At 46.7% G+C, this 26,885-nt stretch overlaps 1 protein-coding gene across 1 annotated transcript in view; it reads right to left on the bottom strand.

Moving 5' to 3' along the window:
* Positions 1 to 237: 237 nt before the first annotated feature.
* LOC308467718 (uncharacterized protein) overlaps positions 238 to 26,885 on the bottom strand; it is an 88,479-nt gene continuing 61,831 nt past the window's right edge. Inside the window, exons 2-3 of the mRNA XM_080989415.1 lie at positions 3,368 to 4,402; positions 238 to 506 (exon numbers count right to left, since the gene is read on the bottom strand). Of these exons, the coding sequence (XP_080845541.1) occupies positions 490 to 506; positions 3,368 to 4,402 (1,052 nt within the window). The 3' untranslated portion in view covers positions 238 to 489. The remainder of the gene's footprint in view (positions 507 to 3,367; positions 4,403 to 26,885) is intronic.

The following is a 26,885-nucleotide window of genomic DNA, read 5'->3' as shown; positions in this document are numbered from 1 at the left end:
GGGTGGTGGGGCGGGGTACGGTGTCCACTCTCTGGCAGTAAAATCCGTGGATTATACGGTTGGTTGGGTGATTATGATCAGTGTAAACTGATTCCCCACCGCCATTGTCTAAACTTGTCCAGTTCAGCGATTGTTGGGGCACACCGTCGGAGAATAGTGTATAGGAACCATTTATACAGCGGGCTCGGTTCCAGGGACCATCTCTGCTGAGTATAAGTTTGCCGAGTGGGATGTTGGGATACTGCCAGGGAGATAGCGTCCATCTGAGCCCCAAGCCGGCTGCCGGACGTCCATCGATCTCTGTAGCCACGCAGATCCAGCAATTAGCGACACGAAGCCTTAGAAATAGACTGCCACATTCCAGGCTTGTGCACATCCTTTATCAGCAGAAACACAGCCAGAAAGCTTGCACCGCAGAAGAGCAGAAGAGCATATTTACAGACTTTATTTAGCGTTGAACAGAACAAAGAAAAACATGACCGTTCTGAGTCAGCGTCTCTGACCGACTGAAATCGAAAGGAATAGCAAACATAAACATCCTGTGAACAGGACATGCGCAGACTCTGTGACTCTCAAAGCCTGCTCCCTTTTAAGGTGGAACGGAAATATCCTAACATCCTCCCCCTTTCCGTGTAACCTGTAGTACCTGTGGTTCAACCCAATTGCAACCTTTGTACATAAACCTTAAGTTGTTCTTTGTTAACAACTTTAGACAACAGATCAGCAGGAATTTCATTTCCTGGCATGTAGGACACCTGAATCAGTCCTTTCTGAATACACTCCCTTGCACGATGTAGCTTAATCTGCAAGTACTTGGTTCTTTGCTTGCAACTCTCAGAGTTCAGCAAAGCCAAACAAGATCTATTGTCTTGATACACTTGTACAGGACATTTCACAGAAACCCCGATGTCCTTAAACAGTTGCATCAACCATTCACAATCCATGAGTGAAAATGACAGGGCATTGAGTTCTGCTTCACAGGAACTTAGGCTCACTGTCGTCTGCTTCTTGCACAACCAGTCAAACAGGCAGTGGTTGTACATGTAGCATACTCCAGAAGTGCTTGTACCATCCGTGGTGTCACTTCCAAAACTTGCATCTGCAAAGATTTCAAGACCTCCAGTCTTCAGACTGGTGAACCTCAGCCTGTAGTGCATAGTCCCTTTCAAACAGCGGGCTATGCGCTTCAGAGCTTTCCAATCCTGAACTGTAGGATTGTTGGCATGTCTGCTAAGCAGATTACAGCTTACAGCAATGTCAGGTCTTGAACATCTGGCAATGAAATTCAACTTGCCTAGAATGCATCTGTACAGCGTTGTGTCAGAAAACGCTTCAGCAGTACTGTCTACCTGGTAACCTGTCACCATCGGTGTGTCTGCTGGGTTTGCATCAGCCAAATTCAACCTGGTTAACACATCAGCAATTTTCTGTGTTTGGTGTACCAGAAAATTACCTGTTTGGTCCTTCTCCACCTGCAGAGAAAGATAGTTGGATACCTCACCAAGATCCTTCATGTCAAAGTGCTCCTTCAGCTGAGCTAGGGTGCTTTGGTAAAAAGCCTGATTCTTCCAAAACATCAGAAGATCATCAACAAAACATAAACAATACCGTTTGTTTTGCCCCTCCTCCTTGACAAACACACATGGATCAGCTTTGCCCTGGTGAAAACCTAGAGAAAGCAACGTCTCAGTGAGTTTTGTGTTCCAACACCTGGCACTCTGCTTGAGACCATATAAGGATTTCCGCAGTTTACAGACCATTCCCTTCTGTATCTCCATCCCATCAGGTGGAAGCATGAACAGCTCCTCGTTCAAAATCCCGTACAAAAAAGCTGTATTAATGTCATGATGGGAAACATGCAGTTTCTCCTCCGCAGCAATCTTGAGCATCAGCCGAATGCTCTCATATTTGACTGTGGGTGAGTAGGTCTCGTGGTAATCCTGTCCTGGTACCTGTGAAAAACCTCTGGCAACCAATCTGGCTTTGTGTCTGACTACCTTGCCATTCTGGTCTGTCTTGGCCTTGAAGACCCATTTGCTGCCAACCAGTCTCATTCCTGGGACTACCGGTACCAGTTCCCAAGTTTGGTTCCTGTTCAAGGAATCAACTTCAGCCTTCATGGCATTAAGCCAAGGCTCAGCATCTTTAGAGGTTAACTCCTGAACCTCTTTGAAGCTTGAAGGTTCCCACACCTTCTCTGAGCTACTAAGAACAGCAGTTGCTGTCTTAGCAAACTCATCAGCATACCTCTTTGGAGGTCTGCCCTTCGTGGCTCTCTCAGATCTGCGTACTAGACGCAAGTCTTCTGGACTCATCTCCTCTTTCTTAGGAGAAAAATGACCAATGGTGAACAGTGGTTCTTCCAGTTCATTGTCAGACGCATCAGATGGTCTGACTGAGGCCTTTGCGCTCTGGTAGTCTGCTGTGTCATCACTGTCACTGACACCAGCAGCAGCACCGCCCACTGAACTGGAATCCGAACTCTGATCATCATCATCATCCTCCTCCTCATCATCCTCATCCTCAGCAGCTTCCTCAGCTTTAGCTGCTTGCTTGACATCACCTTCATCCTCCTCTGGGTAACTCTGGAAAATTCCCACATTTTCCCCCCACTTAGGATTGTACTCAACACTCCTTGTGAACTTAATGGACTTAGAGTTAGTCATCCATACCCTGTATGCACCTTTTTCGTACCCCATGAACAAACCATGTGCCCCACGCTTCCCAAGCTTGTTGGTTTGTGGGGAGTGTACCCACATGTCAGAACCAAAGATTCTCATGTGTTTGATGTTGGGCTTCTTGCCAAACATCTTCTCATAGGGGGTACAGCCAATGGGTGATGACAATCTGCGGTTAAAGGTGTAAACCAAATTCCCCAAAGCTTCCCCCCAAAACTTATCAGGGAGATTGGCATCATGCAACAAGGTTTTCATTCCTTGCAGCAATGTCTGATTTGCTCGCTCCGCAAGCCCATTCATCCATGGCGATCTGGGCGTTGACATGTCATGCTGGATTCCCTTCTCAGTCAGGAAAGCTTCAAACTGCTGAGAAGTGAACTCCCCGCCTCGATCGGTAAACAAACAGGCAATACGTTTACCGTGCACATTCTCCAACCAAGCACAGAATGCCTTAAACTTCGGAAACGCTTGCGATTTCTGTTCGAGCAAAAACACATGAATGTACCTGGAAAAAGAATCAATTAGAACCATGAAGTACCTTGCTCCCCCTAAAGAGGGCGTAAGTGGACCAACCAGGTCCGCATGCACTAGCTGGTAGGGCTTGGAGGCCTGCCTGCTAGACTCCTTGCCTTTTGGAGCAACCTTCACCTTGTTCTCTGCACAAGATACACAGTTCATGTGAAATTTACAGGGTTTGATGTTCAAACCTTCAACCACCTCTGGCATCTTGGCCAGTGCCTTCCAAGAGAGGTGACCAAACCTTCGATGCGCATCGTGAATGCAACCTGCATGAAGAACTTTGTTAGTTTGTGCAACACAACAAGAATCAGCATTAGACACAACAGCAGTGTCCTCATAAGTTATATGGAACAAACCATCCATAAACTTTGCATGCAAATAGTCCTCTTTGCCTTTACTGATGACACAGACGCTCCTCTTGAAGGAAATCTGAAAACCACGCCCAGTAAGCTGTGGAACACTAAGCAAGTTGCTAGCAGCTCCCGGAACATAAAGTACATTACTGATGGTAGTGTGCAGACTTGCAAGTTTCACAGTCCCTTCTCCTGCGATTTGCAACGTCCTTCCGTCAGCCAGGTGGATCTCACCTTCTTGAGGCTTGAAGGAGATAAAGAGGTGGCGATCCTTCGTGAAGTGGCGGCTCGCACCTGAATCGACAATAAATCTGCCTTTGGCTGTTGGAGCAGTCTTTTCAGCAAGCAAACCCTTGTTTTCCACCGGCTTGGGCTTTTGCAGCTTGCCCCCCTGCTCCTGGCCAGCAGACGTGCCTTTAGCCTTTGGTGAAGCTGTGCCAGCAAACATAACCTTGTTTTCCACTGGCGTGGGCTTTTGCAGCTTGCCCCCCTGCTTCTGGTCAGCAGACGTGCCTTTAGCCTTTGGTGAAGCTGTGCCAGCAAACAACGCTTTGTTTTTCCCTGGCGCGGGCTCTTCACCCTCCCTCTGCTTCTGGCCATCTGCAGGCATCTGCCTCTGTTTACCTTTGCCTTTCCGGCCTCTGCAAAGGCGATGACCTTGGTTCCCATGAGAAACAGAGCTCTCAGCTGCCGACTCCTTGGCTCCCCCTGGAGGCTGGAATGCTGCCTGGGATGACGTGGCAGTCAGCTCCCCCTGCAGCTTGCAACCGGTGCCTTCAGCATCCCTGCATTCACTCGCATTCTGGGAAACAGCTAGGACCTCCGATGCAGTCAAACTCTGGGCTGGGATGACTGGCTTGTGAGCAGCTTTCAAAGCATTCCACATCCCACGTGCAGTGGTGTTGCCAGCAAGCGTCTTAATTTCCTCAAGAGAGACGGATAAGACTATTACGTCAATGGCCTTCGAATTATGGCCTTTCCATTTCTCTGTCAGAGGAACCGGGGGGGGGGGGGCTCAGAAACGGTATGCCACACCCCAAACTGACGCAGCAAAGATTCACACCATTTTGCCCAGGTTTCATAATTCTGCCCATGTAACTTAGGGCAGTGAGTGGCCTCTGAAGCTTGGAAAAACTCCATTTCAGCTTTTCCTTTGAGCCGGGAGTCTCTTATGCCTTCAAAGACTCCTTATCTTGGCAGCTCATTAATCACGAACTCTCTGGCTTGGCTCCCAGAGCTATTAATCTGCCGGAGTTCCAAAGGCTCCTTCCGAGGTAAACAGAAAAAGAAAAGCCTCCCTTTCTTTCGCTTTTCCCCCGTACCTCTCAGTCTGTTGCAGCTTTACTCTCCTGTAGGTGCTGTGAATCTGGGCCCGAAACCTTGTTGTTGGGATACTGCCAGGGAGATAGCGTCCATCTGAGCCCCAAGCCGGCTGCCGGACGTCCATCGATCTCTGTAGCCACGCAGATCCAGCAATTAGCGACACGAAGCCTTAGAAATAGACTGCCACATTCCAGGCTTGTGCACATCCTTTATCAGCAGAAACACAGCCAGAAAGCTTGCACCGCAGAAGAGCAGAAGAGCATATTTACAGACTTTATTTAGCGTTGAACAGAACAAAGAAAAACATGACCGTTCTGAGTCAGCGTCTCTGACCGACTGAAATCGAAAGGAATAGCAAACATAAACATCCTGTGAACAGGACATGCGCAGACTCTGTGACTCTCAAAGCCTGCTCCCTTTTAAGGTGGAACGGAAATATCCTAACAAGTTTGGCGAACGGACAAACAGTTCCCAAGTCTGGTGTGTGCTTAGGGTAGGCAGTATGGAATGGCGGAGGAGGACACGGGTCTCTGGTACGCAAAAGTCAAAATCTCCAAGGCGGTCTAACGTTCCTCTTTTTACCATGTCCACAATTCCGAAATCAAGGTATTGGTGCTCAATTTGTAATCCTGGGCATGAAACATGCGTGGTCATGGAAGTGAAAGTTGCGGTAAGAATGGGAAACATGAGTAGGACGGAGGAAGGAGGTATGATGCATCTGTTGGGAAGCATGGTGATCAGGAACAGGGCGGTGGTAGATTGTGAAAGGCAAACTGTTGGAAGGCGAAGCTGTCAAAACCGAGCTGTCAAAGGCAGCTCTCAAAGCCGAGCTGTCAAAGGCGAGCTGTCAAAGCTGAGCTGTCAAACGCGAGGTGTCAAAGCCGAGCTGTCAAAGGCGAGCTGTCAAAGGCGAGCTGTCAAAGCTGAGCTGTCAACCGCGAGGTGTCAAAGGCAGCTGTCAAAGCTGAGCTGTCAAAGCTGAGCTGTCAAACGCGAGGTGTCAAAGCCGAGCTGTCAAACGGTGCGTTGTGATGTCTTATGGAGTCGGAGGCGGATCGGTGGGTGCTCCCGGTTGTCCGTTGTTGGGACGATTTCGGAGGTCCAATGGGTCGGCGCTGATGTTGAAGCAGGTCCGGTCTGTAGGGCTCGATACGTGCCCCGATCTGGTCCGGTCTGTAGGGCTCGATGCGTGCCCCGATCTGGTCCGGTCTGTAGGGCTCGATGCGTGCCCCGATCTGGTCCGGTCTGTAGGGCTCGATGCGTGCCCCGATCTGGTCCGGTCTGTAGGGCTCGATGCGTGCCCCGATCTGGTCCGGTCTGTAGGGTCACCTCTATGTCGGCGTCGTCCTCTGCCGGTTGTGGAGGAGTGGAGTAGGGTGCGTTGTCGCCGGCAGGATCAGGTGGAGAAGCGGGTTTGCAGCGGGTATGGTGCAGCCAGGCCGACTTCTCTGCTACTTTGACGGAGGTGGGGGTAGTGAGAAGTACCCGGTAGGGTCCTTCCCAGGTGGGTTGTAGAGGTACTTTCTGGTAAGTTTTTGCCAATATCCAGTCCCCTGGTTGGAACGGATGGATGTTCTCGTCGAGGGGTATGTTCTGACTCGCGGCTGCGTATCTGTGGAGAACAATGAGTTGCTTCTGGAGCTGCATTATATATTTGGTCAATTCAGATTCGCCTACTTCTAGTTCTGATGGGGGAAATTGCGTGCTATATACGGGGGAGGGTCTTCCAAAAAGTAGTTCATAAGGAGATAAGTTCAGATTCCCACGGGGGCATGCTCTGAGATTGTGTAAGACCAAGGGGAGGGCGTTGACCCACTTAATTCCAGAGTCCCTGCAGAGCTTTCCTAGCTGAGACTTTAGCTGTTGATTCATTCTCTCAACCTGCCCTGAGGAAGGGGGGTGGTATGGGGTGTGTAACTTCCATTTGATCCCTAGAGCTTTAGTGACTTGCTGAACTACGTCAGAAGTGAAGTGTGAGCCCCTGTCGCTGTCTATGTGTCTCGGAACCCCGAAACGTGGTATTATTTCGTGCAGTAGAATTTTTGCAACCATTTGGGCAGTAGCTCGGCGAGTCGGGAGGCATTCTACCCATCCGGTCAATTGGTCAATAATGACAAGGGCATGCTTGTAGCCCTGACAAGGGGGTAAATCTATAAAGTCGACTTGGAGGCTTTCGAAGGGGACAAAAGCCCACGGTCTGGCTCCTGGTGGACATCTGGCAGTATGCTTTGGATTAAAGGTTTGGCAGGTGTGACAATTCTTTACTGCTGCTTTCGCGGCAAGAGCCAGTCCTGGGGCATACCAGCAGCATTGGACTGAGTCTATGAGCTTGTCCCTTCCCCAGTGGGTACACCGATGTAGGATTCTTATGTGTTTGGGTACCCAGAGTCTGGGCATTATGAATCTCTTGTCGGGGAGGTACCAAATGCCAATTCTAAAGAGAGCTCCCTGCTCTTCCCATCCCTTTATCTCTTCTGGGGTGGCGGTTTTATACATTAGTTCAAAGTCTACATCCGACGGAACCTGGGGTCCCTGGAATTCACTGTCTGCAGACAGTGGTTGGAGGGCTGCTTCTTGTGCTACGCGATCAGCGCAGCGGTTCCCCATTGATACTGGGTCTTTTCCCTTGGTATGGGCTTTACAATGGACTACCGCTATTTCTTCTGGAAGTTGTATGGAATCCATAAGACGTTGTACTAGGGGTGCGTGGGCTATTTGAGTGCCTGCAGCGGTCAGAAAACCCCTCTGCAGCCAGATTTGTCCGGTGGCATGAACTAACCCAAAGCAATATTTTGAATCTGTGTAAATTGTGACTCTCTGTCCTGCTCCTAATTCGCAGGCTCGGATCAAGGCAATAAGTTCGGCAGCCTGTGCGCTGTACCTAGCATGGACAGGACACGCTTCCAGGATGTCGGTGTCACTAACAACTGCATATCCGCTTTTCCGTTCTCCTCCCACAATTTTTGAGCTCCCGTCGGTGTACAATATAAGGTCGGGGTTGTTTAAGGGGAGATAGTCGAGATCCTCACGTGGTTTTTCGGCATGTCGGACCACCTGGGAACAGTCGTGATGTGGGGTGCCATCGTCAGGAAGGGGTAAGAGAGTTGCCGGATTGAGGGAGTTTACTCTTTTTATGGTAACATTAGACGGACTGAGGAGGATGGCTTCGTACCTATTCAGCCTTTGGATCGTGAAGCGTTGGCACCTTGTAAGCTGAGAAGGGTGGCCACAGCGTGGGGAACATTTACAGTTAGTTCATGTCCCAAGACAGTCTCTTGTGCCTTTTCTAGGAGTAGTGCTGCAGTTGCCACCGCCCTAAGGCACCCCACATTCCCCATTACAGTGGTGTCCAGTTGAAGGCTGTAGTAAGCGACGGGTCTGTTCCTTCCCTGAAAAGGTTGTGTAAGGACGCCAGAGGCTACTCCCTTATTTTCATGGACGAATAAAGAGAAAGGTAGTCTATAGTCGGGGAGTCCGAGGGCGGGTGAAGACCTCAACTCCCGTTTGATAGATTCGAAGGCTTCAAGCGCCTCTGCAGTCCATTGTAATTGGTCTGGGGCATTGTCATGTGTCATTGCAGTAAGGGGGCAGGTGAATTCTCCGTAGCGGGGGATCCATGCTCGGCAAAATCCACTCATCCCGATGAAACCCCTGAGCTGCCTTTTTGTTTTAGGAAGGGGTAGCTTCGTTATGGCCTCAATCCTATCTGTGGTGAGGGCACGGGTACCTTCCCCAAGGATGTGGCCAAGATATTTCACTTCCTTTTGGCAGCACTGTATCTTTTTGGGGGATACTTTGTGTCCCTTATCTGCCAGTATCGTCAGGAGGGCTATAGTGTCCGATTTGCAGGATTCCAAATCCCGCCCACAAAGTAAAATGTCATCCATGTAAAGCCTGAGGGCGGAGCCTCCCGGAAGGTTCACGTCTAATAGGTCTTGGTGTAATATAGAAGAGAAGATTGCCGGAGATTCCACATATCCCTGAGGTAACCGGGTCCACGTTAATTGACCGGTTTGTAAATGATATTTATTCCAAATTTAAGATTACAAAAAAGAAAAAGAAAACCATACAAAATACAAAAAGAACTTTAGCCATAACAAAACATAAAATGAGCAAATAACAAAAAGACAATAAAATAGAATATAAAAAAGACTTAACAAAAAATATAAAAATGCATTGAATTGAAATAAGACAAAAAACAAATTAAACCCTTACTTAGCCTTTTTCCCTTTACTTATTTCCATGACCTCCTCTCACCTCCCAACTTTGTATTCTAGTTCAAATCGTATTTCCAGCAAATCCTTCTAACCTTCTTTTCATTTACATATTTTAACCTTAAACAATGTAATTAATCATCCTCTATTTCATCAATTTCCATACCTCATTTTTACATTAGTCCATTATATCATATCTGCCAAAACGGCCTAATATTCTTTTTCCAACCTCTTTCTAACATTCTTTTATATTGCAGTATTTTTGAAGATATATTTTAAATTTTTTCCAATCTTCTTCCATCGACCCTTCTCCCTGGTCTCGAATTCTGCCGGTCATCTCAGCCAGTTCCATATAGTCCATCACTTTCATCTGCCATTCTTCTCGGGTAGGCAATTCTTGTGTCTTCCAGTACTTCCCAATGAGTATTCTTGCTGCTGCTGTCGCATACATAAAGAAAATTCTATCTTCCCTTCGCACCAATTGGCCGACCATGCCCAGGAGAAAGGCCTCTGGTTTCTTCAGAAAAGTGTATTTCAATACCTTTTTTAATTCATTATATATCATTTCCCAGAAGGCCTTAATCTTTGGGCACGTCCACCAAAGGTGAAAAAATGTACCTTCATTTTCTCTACATTTCCAACATTTATTATCGGGCAAATGATAGATTTTTGCTAGCTTGACTGGAGTTAAGTACCACCTATAGATCATTTTCATTATATTTTCTCTTAAGGCATTACAAGCCGTAAATTTCAGACCTGTGGTCCATAACTGTTCCCAGTCAGCAAACATAGTGTTATGTCCAAAATCTTGTGCCCATTTAATCATAACAGATTTAACCGTTTCATCCTGTGTATTCCATTTCAGCAGCAAATTATACATTCTTGACAAATTCTTAGTTTTAGGATCTAACAATTCTGTTTCCAGTTTTGATTTTTCCTCCTGGAAAACAATCTTTTTATCTGAATTAAAAGCCTCCCTTATTTGATAATAATGAAGCCAGTCTCGAACTTTAATTTTTAGTTTGTCGAAACTGTTGGGTGTAGTGAAGGGTTAACCTTCTGTGCCTCGAGGCTGAGAGGAGGCGCTTACAAGGGAAGTAAGCCAGGACGTGGCGAAAGCAGCTTGGAATGCTGTGAGCTGAGTGAAAAGTGAAAGCAGCTTGCTTTGTTACGCAGCTGCAAGCTGAGAGAAGGACGCAAAAAAGATGCAGCTTGAATCAGATGGTGTCTTGCTTGTAAATATGCTACTTTTGAGCAAATAAAGTGCTATTAGGAAAGAAGAAACGTGTGGGACTTCTTTTACTGCCCTTTCAACACGGACGCTGTGCAATTCTGCTAATTGCTTTACGACCTGCAGAGGAGTGCAGGGGAGCGTGCCGGACGCTGAACACTAAAGCAATAAATCTACCTAACATGGTTATGGCTCCACGTGAAGCATGTGAGAAAGGGCTTTGAAGCTTTATCTGCTGATCGTCAGTTTGATCGACTGCCGGAGACTTCAAAGAGGCAGATCGGAGGAGGCTGGGAGCTGAGAGCCATGACGTCCGGAGTTCCCAGTTTGGCTGAGTGAGTACCTTTTGGGAAAAGCCAACAGAAGGGGGCAATGGCTCAGCCCTGTGAACATGGCTTTGAGTTTAAACTGCCATGTCAGAAACTGACTAGCCAAAATTGGCTGCAGTGGAGCTTTCAAGTGGAGCTTTTGCTGGTGGGGGAGCAGCTGTGGAATGTAATTCACCCCCCACAGAATGCAGCTGGGAAAGCAGAGGCTAATAGGGCTGCAGAGCAAAGTGAAGTGGAGAAGCGTGTGCTTGCTTTTTTGGCAGAAAGTGTGGATACTCATCTGGTGCCTGTTGTCCTGGGTGCAAGAAAGCCAGAGGCCGCTTGGCTAGCACTCCAAGAAGCTTGTGGAGCTGGAGTGGGAAGCAAGGGTCGAGAAGTGGCTGCATCCGAAAGGGAGAGGCAAGATGGCGCCGGCCACATTCTTGAGTGCCGATACACAGCTGGGAGGAGCTGGGAGCCCCCACAGGGGGGCGAAGGGACTGTTGCTGTTGTTGTTGCTAGCAATGCTGCTTGTGCTTTTGCTGAGCCTGGGAGCTGTGTGGATGCTGCAACGTGTCTGTGTGAGGAACCTGGAGAGAGGTCAAGTGTTGAGAGCCCTTTACCCTTCAGAGGGGGTGCAGAAAAACGTCCTGGAGACCCCGTGAGCAGTGGGGGGGCAGTGAGCAGTGAAAGCTCAGAGACGCCTCTTTCTCCAAAAGCTGCCAAGAGTTGTTTACGTCGTGAGTCGGAGCCTGGGAAGCTGAAAAGAGCTAAAGGCTTCAAGGTCGGCCACCTGCAGCAAGTAGAGATAAGAGCTTCAGAGTTGTGTGGGAACGCCGAGACAAGTCCAGTCTCCATGGCAACTGAGAGAGTTGCATCTACGGAAGCTGTGAAGGTCGTGGGCAAGTCTTCCTGCCGGGGGGAGTCTGTTGCCGTGACAACCAGAAAGGACATCTGCAGAAGCCCCAAGGAGGGGGGTAGTGAGGAGATTGTTGCCCTGGCGACCCAGGAATGTAAACAACAAGACTTTCTCACTGTAATAATAGACTCTGGTGCCTCAAATTCGTTGGTGCCATCTGCTGATCTTTTGAGGAATTGCAGGACAGTAAAAACTGAGAAGTATGTTACGATTGCCGATGGGAGCAGAAAAAGGCTGACAGAAACAGGACTGTTCTTCTGTCCTTTCCTTAAGCATGAAGTCAAAGCTTATGCAGTGCCCGGTTTAACTAACTGTTTGTTAAGTGTGCATGATCTATTGATCGATGGTTTTCAAATTTCTTTTGCAGGTGACAAATGTGAATTTTCCAAGGATGGGGAACACGTATACACAGTGCAGTCTAAAGATAATTTGTTTGCTGTAAATGTGCCTTTTTCCACAGGAGAGGATGACACCGAAGATGCGAAGGGCCAATGTGTGAACGTAGCACCCCACCATGGTTGTTCACATATTTGGCACAGACGCTTCACCCATTTGAATTGGAAATATCTCCAGAAAGCGCCAGAGCTGACACAAGGGTGCAAATTTAATGTTTGTGACAAATTTCTAGATTGCAATGCATGTAAACAGGCGAAAGTTGTGACATGCTCATATCCAAAGTCAGAGAGGCAGACCACGCAACCCTTTGAATTAATTCATGCAGATTTGTGTGGACCCATGTCTGTTGAGTCACTGGGAGGTTCGAAGTATTCTTTGCTTTTGATTGATGATTTTTCGAGGTCTGCTTGGACCTTCTCTCTGAAAACGAAAGGGGAGGCGGCTAAAATGATCAGGGATTGGATCACCGCAGTTGAGGTAACCTTTTCCACCAAAGTTCGTGGTTTTCAAAGTGACAGAGGTGCTGAATTCACTGGTTCTGCTTTACAGGATTTCTTTAGGGAGAAGGGGATTAGCCACAGACTGACCGCTCCTTACTCTCCGCAACAGAATGGGCTGGCAGAGAGAAAGAACAGGACGGTGCAGGAAGCTGTGTCTGCGATCCTGTGGGACGCAGGGCTACCCCAGAAATATTGGTCGGAGGCTTGGCGATATGTGGTCCATACCGAGAACAGAGTGTACAACTCTAGTGTAGGAAATACACCGTATTTCTTACTTCATGGAGAGAAGCCCAAGGTACACTACCTTCGTGTGTTTGGTTGTGAGGCTTGGGTGCTTATTCCAAAGGCTCTACGCAAGAAAGGTGAGCCAAGATCTAGAAGAATGATCTTTGTAGGGTATGAGCCTGGCTCAAAGGCCTGGAGGTTTGCGTACCCAAGTGGAGACCAGTCGAGGTTGGTTATCAGCAATAGCGCTGAGTTCTGTGAGCAAGCTGGTTGGAAACGTCTGCACGCCAATCCAGACGTGCTTCCACAGCAGTTCTATGACTCAGACGTTGAAGAGGAAGAGGAACTTGTTGCTGGGGACCACGGTCCAGAGCGACAGAGTCCAAGGCAGGGACAACTCAGGATCCCTCAGAGGGGGGAACCTAGAACACCTCCTCAGGCAAGTGTCAAGTTTGAGCCAAAGAGTGAGCCTTCTTCACCTGCTGGACCAGCTGTAAGGCCCAAGAGGTGCAGCAGGTCAGAGGGGGAAGACACTGAAGTTGAGGATGATTTAGCTGGACCCAGTGAAGCAGCAGGGTCACCAGGAGTCACACTGAGGAGATCAGCGAGGACAAGGAGGCCTCCTGATCGGTACGACGCTTCAGGCGTCTGGGTAGGTTCTGCAAGATGTGAACCTGAATCCTTCGAGGATATTCAGAGTTTACCTGAGGAAGAAGCAGGCAAATGGCACAGGGCAATGGACAAAGAGATGAAGTCCATGAAAGATCTAGGTGTGTTCTCACTCACAGAGTTGCCACCGGGAAAGCAGGCTGTGAGTTCCAGGTGGGTTTACCGCTTGAAACCCACTGGCGCAGGAGAGCCGCAGTATAAAGCCAGGTTAGTTGCTCGAGGATTTACTCAGAGGAAGGGAATACACTTCACGGAGGTGTATTCGCCAACGTCACGAGCGGAGACTCTGAGAACACTTTTAGCTTGTGCAGCACAGAGAGGCTGGAAGGTAAACCACTTTGATGTGGATGTTGCCTACCTTAACTCAGATCTCCAGGAGGAGCTGTACATGATTCCTCCTCCGGGGTTTGAGAACTCAAGGCAGGATGTTGTGTGGAGATTGCACAAATCCATCTATGGATTACGTCAATCTGCTAGAAACTGGAACATGTGCCTGAATGAAGCTTTGGAGAAGCTAGGTTTCAGGAAGAGTCTTGCTGACAGTTGCCTGTTCCTTAGAGGATCAGGAGACTCACAGGAGCTGGTGCTGTTTTTTGTTGATGACGTGCTTTTCTTCTCAGAAACAGATGAACAGGCGGAAAAGTTTGCCAAAGAGTTAGGTAAACGATTCAAGCTTAAACAGCTTGGTGCTGTCAAAACCTATTTAGGTGTCAATGTTGAGCGTGCACAGGATGGAAGTTTTTTGCTCAGCCAGAGAGGTAAAATTGAGCAACTGCTTCAGAAGTTCAGGATGAGTGATTGTGCAGGAGTGAGAAGTCCTATGGAGACTAGTTTTGTGAAGGACAGCCAGCAAGCAGAACGCGCTGCGTTCGAAAATACTGAAGTGTTTCAGTCAGCTCTAGGGAGTTTGTTGTACTTGTCCCAGTGGAGCAGACCTGATATAGCGTTTGCTGTCAATCTGCTCAGCAGGGAGGCATCAAACCCTAGTGTGCAAGCCTGGAATGGCATCAAGAGAGTTCTGAGGTATTTGCAGGAGACCAAAGACTTTTGTCTTAGGTTGCCAGCACAAGGAGAAGTCAAACTGACTTGCTTTGTGGACTCGGATTGGGCTAATCTTGAGGATCGCAAGTCTGTGTCTGGCCTAGTGGTGAAGTTTGGGAACTCAGTAGTTGGATGGAGGTCCAAGAAGCAAAGTCTTATAGCGCTCTCATCCACTGAGGCTGAGTTTAGTGCTCTTTCAGAGATGTGCAGATAAGTAGAGTTCTATGCTTGCTTGGTGCAGGAACTCTGCGAAGTGGATTGTCTGCCGATACGTGTTTTCGAGGACAATCAACCATGCCTGCGTTTGGCAGAGTCAGGTCAGTTCAAGGCCAGAACTAAACACCTAGACATTCGCTTTCGGAATGTGTGCCAGAGTGTTCAGGAGGGATTAGTTGCGCTGAAGTATTGTCCCTCTGCCAAGAACCTAGCTGATGGGTTCACGAAGCCACTCACCTTCCAAAAACATGGGGAGTTTTGTGAAGGTCTGGGTTTGGGACGACCAAGGGTCGATTCTCCCCTCAGGCGCGAGACAAGAGGGGGTGTTGGGTGTAGTGAAGGGTTAACCTTCTGTGTCTTGAGGCTGAGAGGAGGCGCTTACAAGGGAAGTAAGCCAGGACGTGGCGAAAGCAGCTTGGAATGCTGTGAGCTGAGTGAAAAGTGAAAGCAGCTTGCTTTGTTACGCAGCTGCAAGCTGAGAGAAGGACGCAAAAAAGATGCAGCTTGAATCAGATGGTGTCTTGCTTGTAAATATGCTACTTTTGAGCAAATAAAGTGCTATTAGGAAAGAAGAAACGTGTGGGACTTCTTTTACTGCCCTTTCAACACGGACGCTGTGCAATTCTGCTAATTGCTTTACGACCTGCAGAGGAGTGCAGGGGAGCGTGCCGGACGCTGAACACTAAAGCAATAAATCTACCTAACAGAAACTCTGCAGCTTTAGTTTATCTCCAACTTGTTCTAAAATTTCACAATATTTTGGCCAGTTTGTCTCCGTATTAGTTTTTTTCAAAGCCTTAGCCTCCATTGGTGACAGCCACCTTGGTGTTTTACTTTCCAACAAATCCTTATATCTCACCCAGACATTAAACAATGCTTTCCTGACAATATGGTTCTTAAAGGCCTTATGCGCTTTAACCTTGTCATACCATAGATATGCATGCCATCCAAAGACATTGTCAAAACCTTCTAAGTCCAAAATGTCCGTGTTTTCAAGAAGCAGCCAATCTTTCAGCCAGCAAAATGCGGCTGATTCATAATAAAGTTTAAGGTCTGGCAGGGCAAATCCACCTCTTTCTTTAGCATCAGTTAAAATCTTAAATTTTATTCTTGGCTTCTTGCCCTGCCAGACAAATCTAGAAATATCTCTCTGCCATTTCTTGAAACAGTCCATCTTGTCCAAAATCTGTAATGTTTGAAACAAAAACAACATCCTAGGCAATACATTCATCTTTATCGCAGCAATTCGGCCCAACAATGATAACTTCAATTTTGACCATATTTCCAAATCCTTCTTTACTTCTAACCAACATTTTTCATAATTATCTTTAAACAAATTCACATTTTTAGCAGTCATATGAACCCCTAAATATTTCACTTTCTTAACTAATGTTAATCCTGTCTCCTTCTGAAACCTCTCTTTCTCAATCTCTGTAAGATTTTTCTCTAACACCTTAGTTTTCATCTTATTCAATTTAAAACCTGCTACTTGACCAAATTCTTGGATTAGTTGCAATACTCTTTTTGTACTGGGTTCTGGCTCCTGTAGTGTCAAAACCAAATCATCAGCAAAAGCTTTCAATTTGTACTGTTTAGCTCCGAGTTGTATACCTTTGACCAATTGGTCTTTCCTGATCATGTTAAGCAAAACCTCCAGAACCGATATAAAAAGCAGTGGGGAGATTGGGCAACCCTGTCTTGTTCCTTTCTCTATCTTAAACTCTTCTGTAACTACGTTATTTACAATCAACTTAGCTTTTTGTTCCGAATAAATTGCACCTATACCGTTTTCAAAACTTTGACCTACCCCCATCCCCTGCAGATTTTTCTTCATAAAATTCCAAGAAATATTATCAAAGGCTTTCTCCGCATCCACAAATATTAGAACTGCTTTAGTATTAATATTAACTTGCAGTTTTTCTAAAATATTAATAATATTCCTCGTATTGTCTGATAAATGTCTCCCCGGGAGAAAGCCCGCTTGGTCCTTATGAATTTGTTTCACCAATACATTTTTTAATCTTTTAGCCATAATTTCTGCAAAAATTTTGTAATCCACGTTAAGTAGGGATATGGGACGGTAGTTCTTCAGCTGTGTCTTTTCCACTTCTGTTTTCGGTATGAGTGTAATATAGGCTTCTTTCCACGACTCGGGTGCCTTTCCTCCCTGTAGTATTTCATTGAAAACTTCTTTCAAAGGCTGCATTAACCATTCTTTCAAAGATTTATAATACTTTGCAGTCAGACCATCTGGCCCTGGAGATTTGCCCAATTTCATGTCCTGAATGGCTCCTTCCACCTCTTGATCAGATATTGTAGAGTTTAATATTGATTTACTCTCTTGAGATATTTTTTGTAATCCATTTGTTTTCAAAAACCGATCAATGTCTGTTTCTTTCTGGATCTCCTGCGTATATAACTGTTTAAAGTACTTCTGAAAACACTTTCGAATCTCCCCAGGATTCTGTATATTCTTCCCTTCTACTACCAAATTCGTAATAGTATTAAGCTTTTGTCTTTTTTTCATTTGCCATGCCAATAATTTCCCACACTTATTTGCCGATTCAAATGTCTTTTGTCTCATCTGTTTGATCTTCCATTCTATTTCCTGATTCGTCAGCTTCATATATTGTACTTGATATAGCTTTATCTCTTTTAGAATCTCCTGTGAATTCGGTTTTGCCCTCAGTCTTTTTTCTCCATCCTTAATTTTCTCCAAAATTTTTTCTCTCTTCTCATTTTGGAATCTTTTCCTAATTGCATTTTGTTGTATCAGGAACCCTCTCATCACCGCTTTGCTTGCATCCCAAATCACTCTTTTCTCAGTCGTAGTGTTCATATTTATCTCAAAGTAGTCTCTCAGGTTTTTCTGGGCCTTTTTGATGATTTCCTCGTTCCTAAGCAAGGAGTCATTCATCCTCCATCTAAAAGCTCCAATTGGCGTTAATATCATTTCCATCTTTACTGGGTTGTGGTCAGAGCAAATTTTAGATCAAATTACCGTTTTTATTATCTTAGGGGCCAGTCCCCTGGTTATCCAAATTTGGTCTATTCTTGTCCATGTCATTTTTGCTTCAGAGAAGAAGGTTCCTTCTCTTTCCAAGGGGTTCTTTGTTCTCCAAATGTCCACAAGGTCCATATTGTCAGTCATTTCAAAAAATGTCTTTGGTAGTCTGCCATCTTTCGTCACCGTTTGTCTTTGGGCTTTATCCATGTTTGTAGACACTACTCCATTCATGTCTCCCATCAAAATTATATTGTAATCCAGGTAGTCCAATAGGATTTCATGCAGTTTTTTTAAAAAATTCTGATTTTCCCTCATTTGGCGCATAAATACCTAATATCAGAAACTTCTGACCATGAAGCTGGATTTCAATTGCTATATATCTTCCTTGATCATCTTTGAATAAAAATTTTGGTGACAGGCTTTCCTTTGCATAGAGTACTACTCCTCTTTTTTTCACATTGTCTGATGAAATAAATTCTTCTCCCAATCTTTTATTAATCAAAATTTTCCGATGTAGCCTTGTCACATGCGTTTCTTGTAAACAAATCAAGTCCAAATGTTCTTTTTTTAATATATGAAATACTCTCCCCCTTTTTTCCCGAGAATTTACGCCATTAATGTTCCAACTTAATACTTGCAGTGTCATTTTGTGCTTACTCTCCTTCTCCCCCAACAGCCCCCAGAAGTTTGTCTATGTCTGTCGGTGGCGTTGGTTTCACTTTTTTTTGTAAACTCTTATCCGCTACAACAGGCTCTTTCCCCAATCCTTTCTGTAGATCTTCTTCGTATGCGCTCATGAACTTGTTCTTTTCCTCCACTGATCTTATCTTTGTCTTTCTTCCTTTAAAACTAAAGGATAGGCCTTGAGGAAATTCCCACCTGAAAGGGATCTTACTTTTTCTCAACAGGGCCACCAAGTCTCCAAAGTCTTGTCTTAAATCCAAAAGATGTTTCGGTATGTCTTTAAAAATTTCCACTTTTGATTGCAGAATTGTCAAAGGTTTCTCATAATGCAAACCCAAAATTTTATCCCTCTCATCTTTGGATCGGAGGGTAATCAAACAGTCCCTTATTTTAATCTTTTTTCCTCCTTTTCCCAATCTGAAGGCCCTCACAATCTTGAAATCTTCTTGTTTCAAATCCGATTTCCAAAATTCCGCAAATTCTTGTGTCAGAAAATCTATCAAGGTGCCCTTCTCCAGCTCAGGAACAGCTCTAATTCTTAGATTGGATTGTTTGTCTCTGAGTTCGATCATAGACAGCGTCAACTTATGTTCTGCAATCTCTTTCTGTAGGTCAGGTACCTTCTCAGTTTCCAGCTGCCCTACTTTAAATTCCACAGCAGCAGTTTTTTCCTGTATAGACTTTGACTCCTGCAATAGTCTCTGAATGGATTCGGTATTACTATTTACCTTTTTCCCCAAGTTTTCTAATGTTTCTGTATTTAAGTCAATTTTTTTATTTGCAGTGTCAACTTTCTTATTCGTTTCTTCAACCTTTTTATTCGTCTCATCAACCTTTGTACTAAGTTGTAGTAAAGTTTCATTAATCTTGGCCAGGGCGCTGGCTAGAATTTCTTCTGCCATTCCACTGGACTTAACTTGTGTTGCTAAGGTAAAAAGCGAAGAGAAATTGGCTCTCTGGGTCTACGGGGATACTAAAGAAGGCGGAACATAAGTCTATGACGGAGTAAACTACAGTTCCCTCCGGGATCGTGTTCAAAAGGTGGTGGGGATTGGCTACTACGGCGTGTCTGGGGATAACGAAAGAATTGACGAGTCGAAGGTCTTGCACCAAGCGCCATTTGACAGGGTTGGTATTAGGTTTCTTGACGGGAAGGAGGGGGGTGTTACACGGCGAGGCACAGGGAACTAGAACTCCCATCTTCAGAAATTCATCAATCATCGGAGTGAGTCCCTCGATTGCTTCGGGAGGTAGGGCGTATTGTTTGGTACAGGGAAATGGTAGGTCCTTCCTATAGTTAACTTTTACTGGGGTTGCAGACTTTAGGAGTCCAACGGATGTTGATTCAGTTCCCCATAACCAAGAGGGAACACTATTAAGAAGTTCGGGAGGAAGGTCAATGGTTTTGTTGTTAGCTTCTTGAAGAATCCCTTGGAAATTGAAAATGGAGTTGTTTGGCATGTGTAAATAAATTCCTTCTTGGCCGCATTGAATAGTAGCGTTCAGTTTACAGAGCAGATCCCTCCCCAGAAGGTTAACTGGACTGGAAGTTAGTAGAAAGGTATGTTTAACCGATAGAGGTCCAACGGAGACCTTTGCGGGTTTGGAAAGGGGGCAGTTCTGGGGGATTCCATCAAGCCCCATTACGGTTCTGGTTTCTTCCCCCGGGGCCAAATGGCTATTTGTAAGGGTGGAGTAGGTGGCTCCAGTGTCTAGGAGACAATCATAGGACTGGCCATCAATTTGCATAGTGCATATGGGGTCGGAGGAGGATAGTTGCAAAACTGGGCAGAGGAAAGAAAAGGAGGCGGGATCTGCTTCTAATTGTCAATGTGCCTGATACTCTTCCATTACCATTTCATGAGTTGGATTTGTGGAGCGACCTCCCTGTTTAAAGGGGTTGGTAGCGTCGTGGGGTTGATTTCGTGGTCGTGGTTGCGGAGGAGGGGGTCCTGCGCGGGGTTGCGTTAGGGTCGGGGATTGGTTAGGTCGGTATGGAGGGGTAGACTCCCTATATTTGGGGTAGGTGGTTTCCCTGTATTCTGGTCTGTACGGTCTTGGATTTCTATATTCGGCCCTTCTGGCTCCTGTCAGAAGGGGGCAGTTTCTTTTTATATGCCCTACTTCATCACAGTTGAAACAAACACGGTCATCTTGTAGTTCGGGTCCCCCTGGCTTAAATTTTTCTTTGAAGGTAGGAACCCCGGCCGCATAGGCTAACACCCGTGGGGGATTGGGCTTTTGGTCTTTTCTTTTCCGTTCGTCCCTCGAGTTGAAAACGGACTTAGCGATGGAAAGGATTTCGTTTATGGTTTTTCCATCGTACCCCAGGTGTGCATTTAATGCTTTCCGAATGTCGGCTGTAGCTTGGTCTTTGAAAAATCCTTTGACTATTACCTCGTGCTGCGGGTTCTCCGGATCTATCCCACCCCAGGTTTTAATAGCAGAGACTAGCCTTGAGTAGTAGTCGGATGGATGTTCGTCAGGTCCTTGAAGGACGGCTTGGACTTTGGTCCAGTTCACGGTTCGCTGTCCCACAGCTTTAATACCATCTAGGATGGCTTTCTTAAAAAATTTTAAACCCCATATGCCATTATCAGTGTTATAGTCCCAGTCAGGCTCATTAAGTAGCGTCTGGGCGGTCAGTGGGGCCATCGAGGCGGGTCGGTTCGGTTGATAATCTTCCCGAGCTAGAGCTTCCCCCGCCTTCGCCAGTATCTCCCTTTTTTCTGCCTCATTAAAAAGAGCCCCAAGCAACATATGTACATCCGCCCACGTGGGGTTGTGGGTGGAGAAGATGGTGGCCACCTGGCGGTGGCATTTGTTGGGGTCGTCCCGTAGGGAGGGCATCTTGTCGGACCAGTTCATTAAGTCTGAAGTAAGGAAGGGTTGGTGAGTGAAAACCATGCGGGGTGGGTCTCCTGCCCTGACTGGGGGTATAGGTAATGCCCTTAGAGGAAAAGCGCCCTCTATTTCTCCGTTCTGCAGATTATCCCTATTCCGAGTTCTACTGGAGACGGGTCCCTCTCTTCCTCCATTTAGAAGTTGCCCGTTGAGTAGGGGTCCTAGGTCCAAGTCTACTTGGTCGTCTCCTATGTTGGACGCACTTGGGGAAGGGTTGGGCGGCGATGTACTTGATGCACTTTGGGAAGGGGCAGCGGCGGGTGGATTTGCTACGTCTTCCCCGGGTCCCGCGCCTCCCCCACCGGCTCCTGTTCTGTCTCCTGCCCCGGATCCTGGCGGTCGGGGGGCTCGTGGTTCGGGATAGTAGAAAGGAACGAGGGTCCTATCCAATTGTTCCTCCTGGGCTCTAATCTCATCATATGGGGGAGGTCTGGTCGTTTTTAAAACAGCCATTTGCCGAACAATTTGGGTTTGCTGCCGTTGAAACAATTCATGGGCTTCAACGAAGGCATTGAGATAGTACAGTTGTCGGGGCTTCTCATCAGCCAGGTAAGACTTAAGTGCTTGCATCTTCACGAGATTAAAGGAACCGTGAGGTGGCCATTGCGAGGCCGGCTCTAGGTGGTGGGTAAAAGCGACCCACGAGATGTTGCAAAGGTCCCTCAGTTTGGACTTTGAGAGTCCCTTCCTCCCTCTCAACTCTTTCCAGTTTAAGAGAACAAATTGAAGAGGGGTATCAGAGTCCTCCCTTGGGCGGAAAGGCTTCGCGGAAGGAGGAGTCCAGTCTGAATGCTTGGAAGCTCCCATTCTCTCGTGTGTTATTATTGGGTTTTTTTTCGTTAACGAAGTACGCTAAAGACAGAAAGAGTGGACACACACACACAAGGGAAGAGGGGCAATGGAAAAAAGAAAGAGGGGACAGGAAAAAATATCCTTTCAGTACTCGAAGTATCCTTGACTAACACAATTCCTACCTATCTGTAAACCACAAATTACTTTCAGGAAATCTCAGACATGAACCTAAAACAAACCACGGGTCCCTCTGCCCGGAAAAATCAAATCACGGGTCCCTCTGCCCGGAAAATCAAACCACGGGTCCCTCTGCCCGGAAAATCAAACCACGGGTCCCTCTGCCCGGAAAATCAAACCTCGGGTCCCTCTGCCCGGAAATCAAACCACGGGTCCCTCTGCCCGGAAAATCAAACCACGGATCCGGAATTCCTTTACCTTAGCGCTGTTTACAAGACTAACCCTAGTGTGGGGCCCCAATTTGTGAACCTCCCGCTCTACTCTCCATGACAGCCTCCTGCCTAGCCTTTAGACTAAGTTCGGGCTCCCTACTGGACGCCTGCGCAATGCAGTGCCAGATCGGGGTCCGAGAAAACAAAGTTTAGAAAGGAAGCAAATGACCTTGCGTTCTCACGTACACGGGTCATCCCCAACAAGGGTTACCGAGCAGGAGGGGCGGCTTCATTTGCATAAACAGGGGAGGGAGAAAGAGTAAGAGAGATTTGTATGGACGCCTCCGGGAGACTCCGAGGGAGGACGTCAGAGAAATGACAAAGTACCGCGTTTTCCCCGGCCACACTCCGAAAGGGAAAACGGGGGGGGGGGGAGGAGAGATTTTAGGACGTTCCTGGACGACTCCGAGAGGTAACGTCGGAAAGCAGCAAAGGTTCCACAATTTCCCCGGTCCAGCTCCGAGAGGAAAATAGGGGGAGAGAAAGAGAAAGTTTAGGGCGTTCCTGGACGACTCCGAGAGGTAACGTCGGAAAACAACAAAAGTTCCACAATTTCCCCGGTCCAGCTCCGAGAGGGAAATGGGGAGAGAAAGAGAAAGATGATCTATAATGAATTGAAAAAGGTATTTAAATATACCTTCTTGAAGAAACCAGAGGCCTTTCTCCTGGGCATAGTCGGCCAATTGGTGTTAAAAAAGGATAGAACTTTCTTTATGTATGCTACAACAGCAGCAAGAATACTCATCGCAAAGTATTGGAAGACACAAGAGCTACCCACACTGGAGGAATGGCAGATGAAAATGATGGACTACATGGAATTGGCGGAAATGACTGGCAGAATCCGTGACCAGGGAGAAGAGTCGGTGGAAGAAGATTGGAAGAAATTCAAAGATTATTTACAGAAATATTGCAAAATTAATGAATGTTAGAGTGATGTTGGATTGAAGTTAAGTGGCTTCTAGCTGTACAGGTTTCAAAGTTATAAATATATCAAGATTAAGGATTAGGACTAAAAAAGGCTAAAAGAATGGAAAAATTGGTTTTTAATAGGTAAAAACTTAATGTTATAATATATTAAGATTAAGGATTGGGATTAAAAAGGAGGGAAAGAAATTGCTGGACTAACAAACTGAATTGGAATACAAAAGAGGGAGGTATGAGGAGGTCCGGGAAACAAGTAAATGTAAAATAAGTTATGAAAAGACGGAATTGTTTTTAACTGTTTTTTCTTTTTCCTTTTTGTATTTTTGTATTTTATATTGTGTATTTTTCTTTTTTATTCTTAAATTTTTCTTTCTTATTAATGTGATTCCTTTTTTGTGAAACTTTAATAAAAAAAATTTTTTTAATAAAAAAAAAGAGAAAGAGAAAGTTTAGGACGTTCCTGGTCGACTCCGAGGGGTAACGTCAAAGATAGAAGGAAGAAAAGGTCCAGCTGTCGTGGGGACGTTGCTTTTTTTCCACCCCCCTCCCAATGTATTTTCTTCAAACCATACTCACGTTCGTAGATGTCCCTCGAGGATCCCGGGATCCTTTCCCCTTAGCAGGCTTGACCTTGCCTTTGCTTCCCCTGGTTGAGCTTTTGGTGACGATTGATTACCGCCCGCAAAGAGGAGGCAGGGAGAGGGAAAAAGGATCCCCGGGCTAAGGTTGCCCAGTGGCACCCGATCCCCTCTATCTCCCTCCTCACCTTTACAGGAGAACCAAGTGTCCCTGAGCACGGTCGCCAAAACTGTTACCGGAAAATCCGAGGGCTCCCTTGGACAAAATCAAGACACCAACCAGAGCAAATTGGAAGCAAATCAGCAGCCTGTAGGCTTGGTCTTTATTGAAGAAAAGACTGTCGCGACAGGACTCCCACCGCCCACGAGGTGAAGCAAGATGGAAGCCCAGAACAAAAGAAGACCCCAACTTTTATTAGCTCCTAATCCCCTAAGTTACACCCCTAGAAATACATCATATTTACATCATGACTACATTAAGAACAGGAGGAGTCAGGGGAGGGGTCGCACAGGTAATCTGAGTATCCCGACATCGCGGGAGCCCCCTCCCTTCCTCCCCATGAGTCATTTTCAGAAAACAAAGGGAAAGGCGCAGTTTCCTGCCCCCTGAGGGGAATCCGGTCACGGTCCCTTTGTCATAGTCCGTGTTGAATACACTAGTGTATGCAGTTCATTGTGTCTTTGATAGTCCTTCGTCTGAGCCCATCAAGACGACTATCAAGGTTGCTGTGTCAACTGGGGAAGGGCTGCAGAGTACGTGCCTGCTCGGTCAAGGGATTATGGCTGACTGGTATCAAACCACCCCCCTTTGACAGTCCTTGTGATATGGAGCAGAATAAAAGTGGTCCGGTGAAAATCCGATATATGGTTGATTTATGGTGAATTTATGAAGAATACTGTCGTTGAAGTTCAAAGCACTTTCACCTTTCAGGAAACGGTTTGCAACATTTTGATTAAATCAGTCACGGTCAATTGAACTCGGAAACTTTGTATTAGGAGGCTGTCAAAGACAGAGAAGCGAGAGCCTGCTGCCTGCAGTACCAGCGTGGCCGCCACAAGAGGCGCTGTTCGGTAACACTGATTGGCTGAAACGGCAGCCGACTGACCCGGAGTTCAGGCGGCCGGTCTACTCATGATAAAGATAGGGCGAAGTGGGACGTTGTAGGAAAATACACGAAAATAAAGGAGTTCTACGCGAAATTAGGGCTTCCTTATTTACGGAAGGCTATCGTTCGTTGGGGTGATGCCCCTCTAGAAGGGGCATCTCCCAGTTCGGGGAGGTGGGAGGTGTGTGTGGTGCTTGTGCATTACGATGTAATGAGGGGGGGGGTCCTCCGGCTACAGGTGGCACAAGGGAACCAGGAGGGGTCCCAGGCCTTCGTAGTGCCTAGTAACCCACAGGCTTTGGCACAGTTGTTCAGTGCTTTTTAGACATTTTATAGGCAATATAGGCCCGCAGACCAGGTGGCAGCGGTACCTCTGGCGCTCACCCAAGAATGCATCCCGGATACGCCACCTAATGTTGTGGACCGCCCCGGCACCTCCGCGGCCACCGCGGCAGTGCTGAGAGCAGCCAATGATTCAACAGTGGGTCCGTGTCCGAGATGGGTCAGGGTAGCCTCCTGTGCCCTGAAACCCACAGGCCTAGTCAGTGTTTCCTCTGCTTTTGAAACCTTTTACCAACAATTCAGGCCCATGGTCACTGCGGCCTCTTCCCAAATAGTGAGTACTTCCGTCCAGCAATGAGGAGCTCCCTTGCACTTTGGCCTCCTTATTTAGGGTTCCACATTCGGGTAGCAATCCATTTATGCATCCTCACACATAATTACAGTCTACGTGTCCCTGGGTTTCCAATGACAGATCCTCGGGAGGCAGGGCTCATGCTTACAATTATAACCTTTCTGACTCTCAGTATACCCCAGACTTTCCCAGTATTCTACAGCATTCACAACCTCAGTCTTTACCGCGGAAGGGGGCTCCGAAACATCATCGGACGAAGAGACGCAGGGGCAACAGGAAGTGGCAGCGGCTGCAGAACAGCACCAGTCTCCAATGATGGGCAAGGGAGAAAGAAGTCTAAGTAAGAAGAAGCATTCGGCCAAGAAGAGCAAAAGAAGTAAGCCTTCTGTTGCCGAGGACGATTCAAAAAAGCTTCCTGCTGCCCACCACCTGCTGGGTTCCGAGCGACCAGAATTACTGGATGGAGCATATGGGTCCCTATGTGGAAAAAGGAAAGTTGGAAAATTTGAAGCTAAGTGAGTCCCTCACCATGAGGTTTGCTGGGAGTACAACACGGGTGTGTGCCAGGGGCCAAATTGTAAGTATGCGCATGAATGTGAGAAATGCCTAGGTAACCACCCAGCGTCTTCATGTTTTAAAGGTAAACAGCCTTTCCGGGCAGCAGGGGGCATTTCCACCAGGGGTCTTGAAAAGCTCACAGACCCGCCAAAAAGAACAGCCACAAACTGGTATGAATTTGGCCCTTGACTGTGATGTTCTCTTCTGTTAAGCTCTCACCTCTTAGAACCCTTCTTGATAAATACCCTAAAATAGAGGCAGCAAAGTACCCTGGGAAAGAGTTTCTCTTATGGCTTCAAGATCCTCGTTTCATTACCCCCTAACTCAGGGAAACCCCCCCCCCCAAACCAAAGAATCAGTTTGGGAAATGCCAGCTATTGCAAAACAGAAATTAAAGAAATTTCTGGCCGGGAGGGTGGCCGGCCCCTTCAGGGAGCCACCTATAGCGGGTTTACTCATTTCACCTTTAGGCATTGTCCCCCCATAGACTCCCGGAGAGTATCCTATGATCCACAACCTACCCTACCCTAGAGGTGGCTCAGTCAATGATGCAATACCACAGAAGCTTTGTTCTGTGAAGTATGCCTCTTTTGATCAGGCTATAAAGCGTATGCGCAGGTTCAGCAAGGGCGCGCTCTTGGCTAAGTGCGACATTGA

Source organism: Podarcis pityusensis, assembly GCF_964106645.2.
Source record: "Podarcis pityusensis genome assembly, chromosome: W".
NCBI lineage: Eukaryota > Metazoa > Chordata > Lepidosauria > Squamata > Lacertidae > Podarcis > Podarcis pityusensis.
Note: the sequence above shows the minus strand (reverse complement) of the source record. Positions and strands in the feature narration are given on the sequence as shown.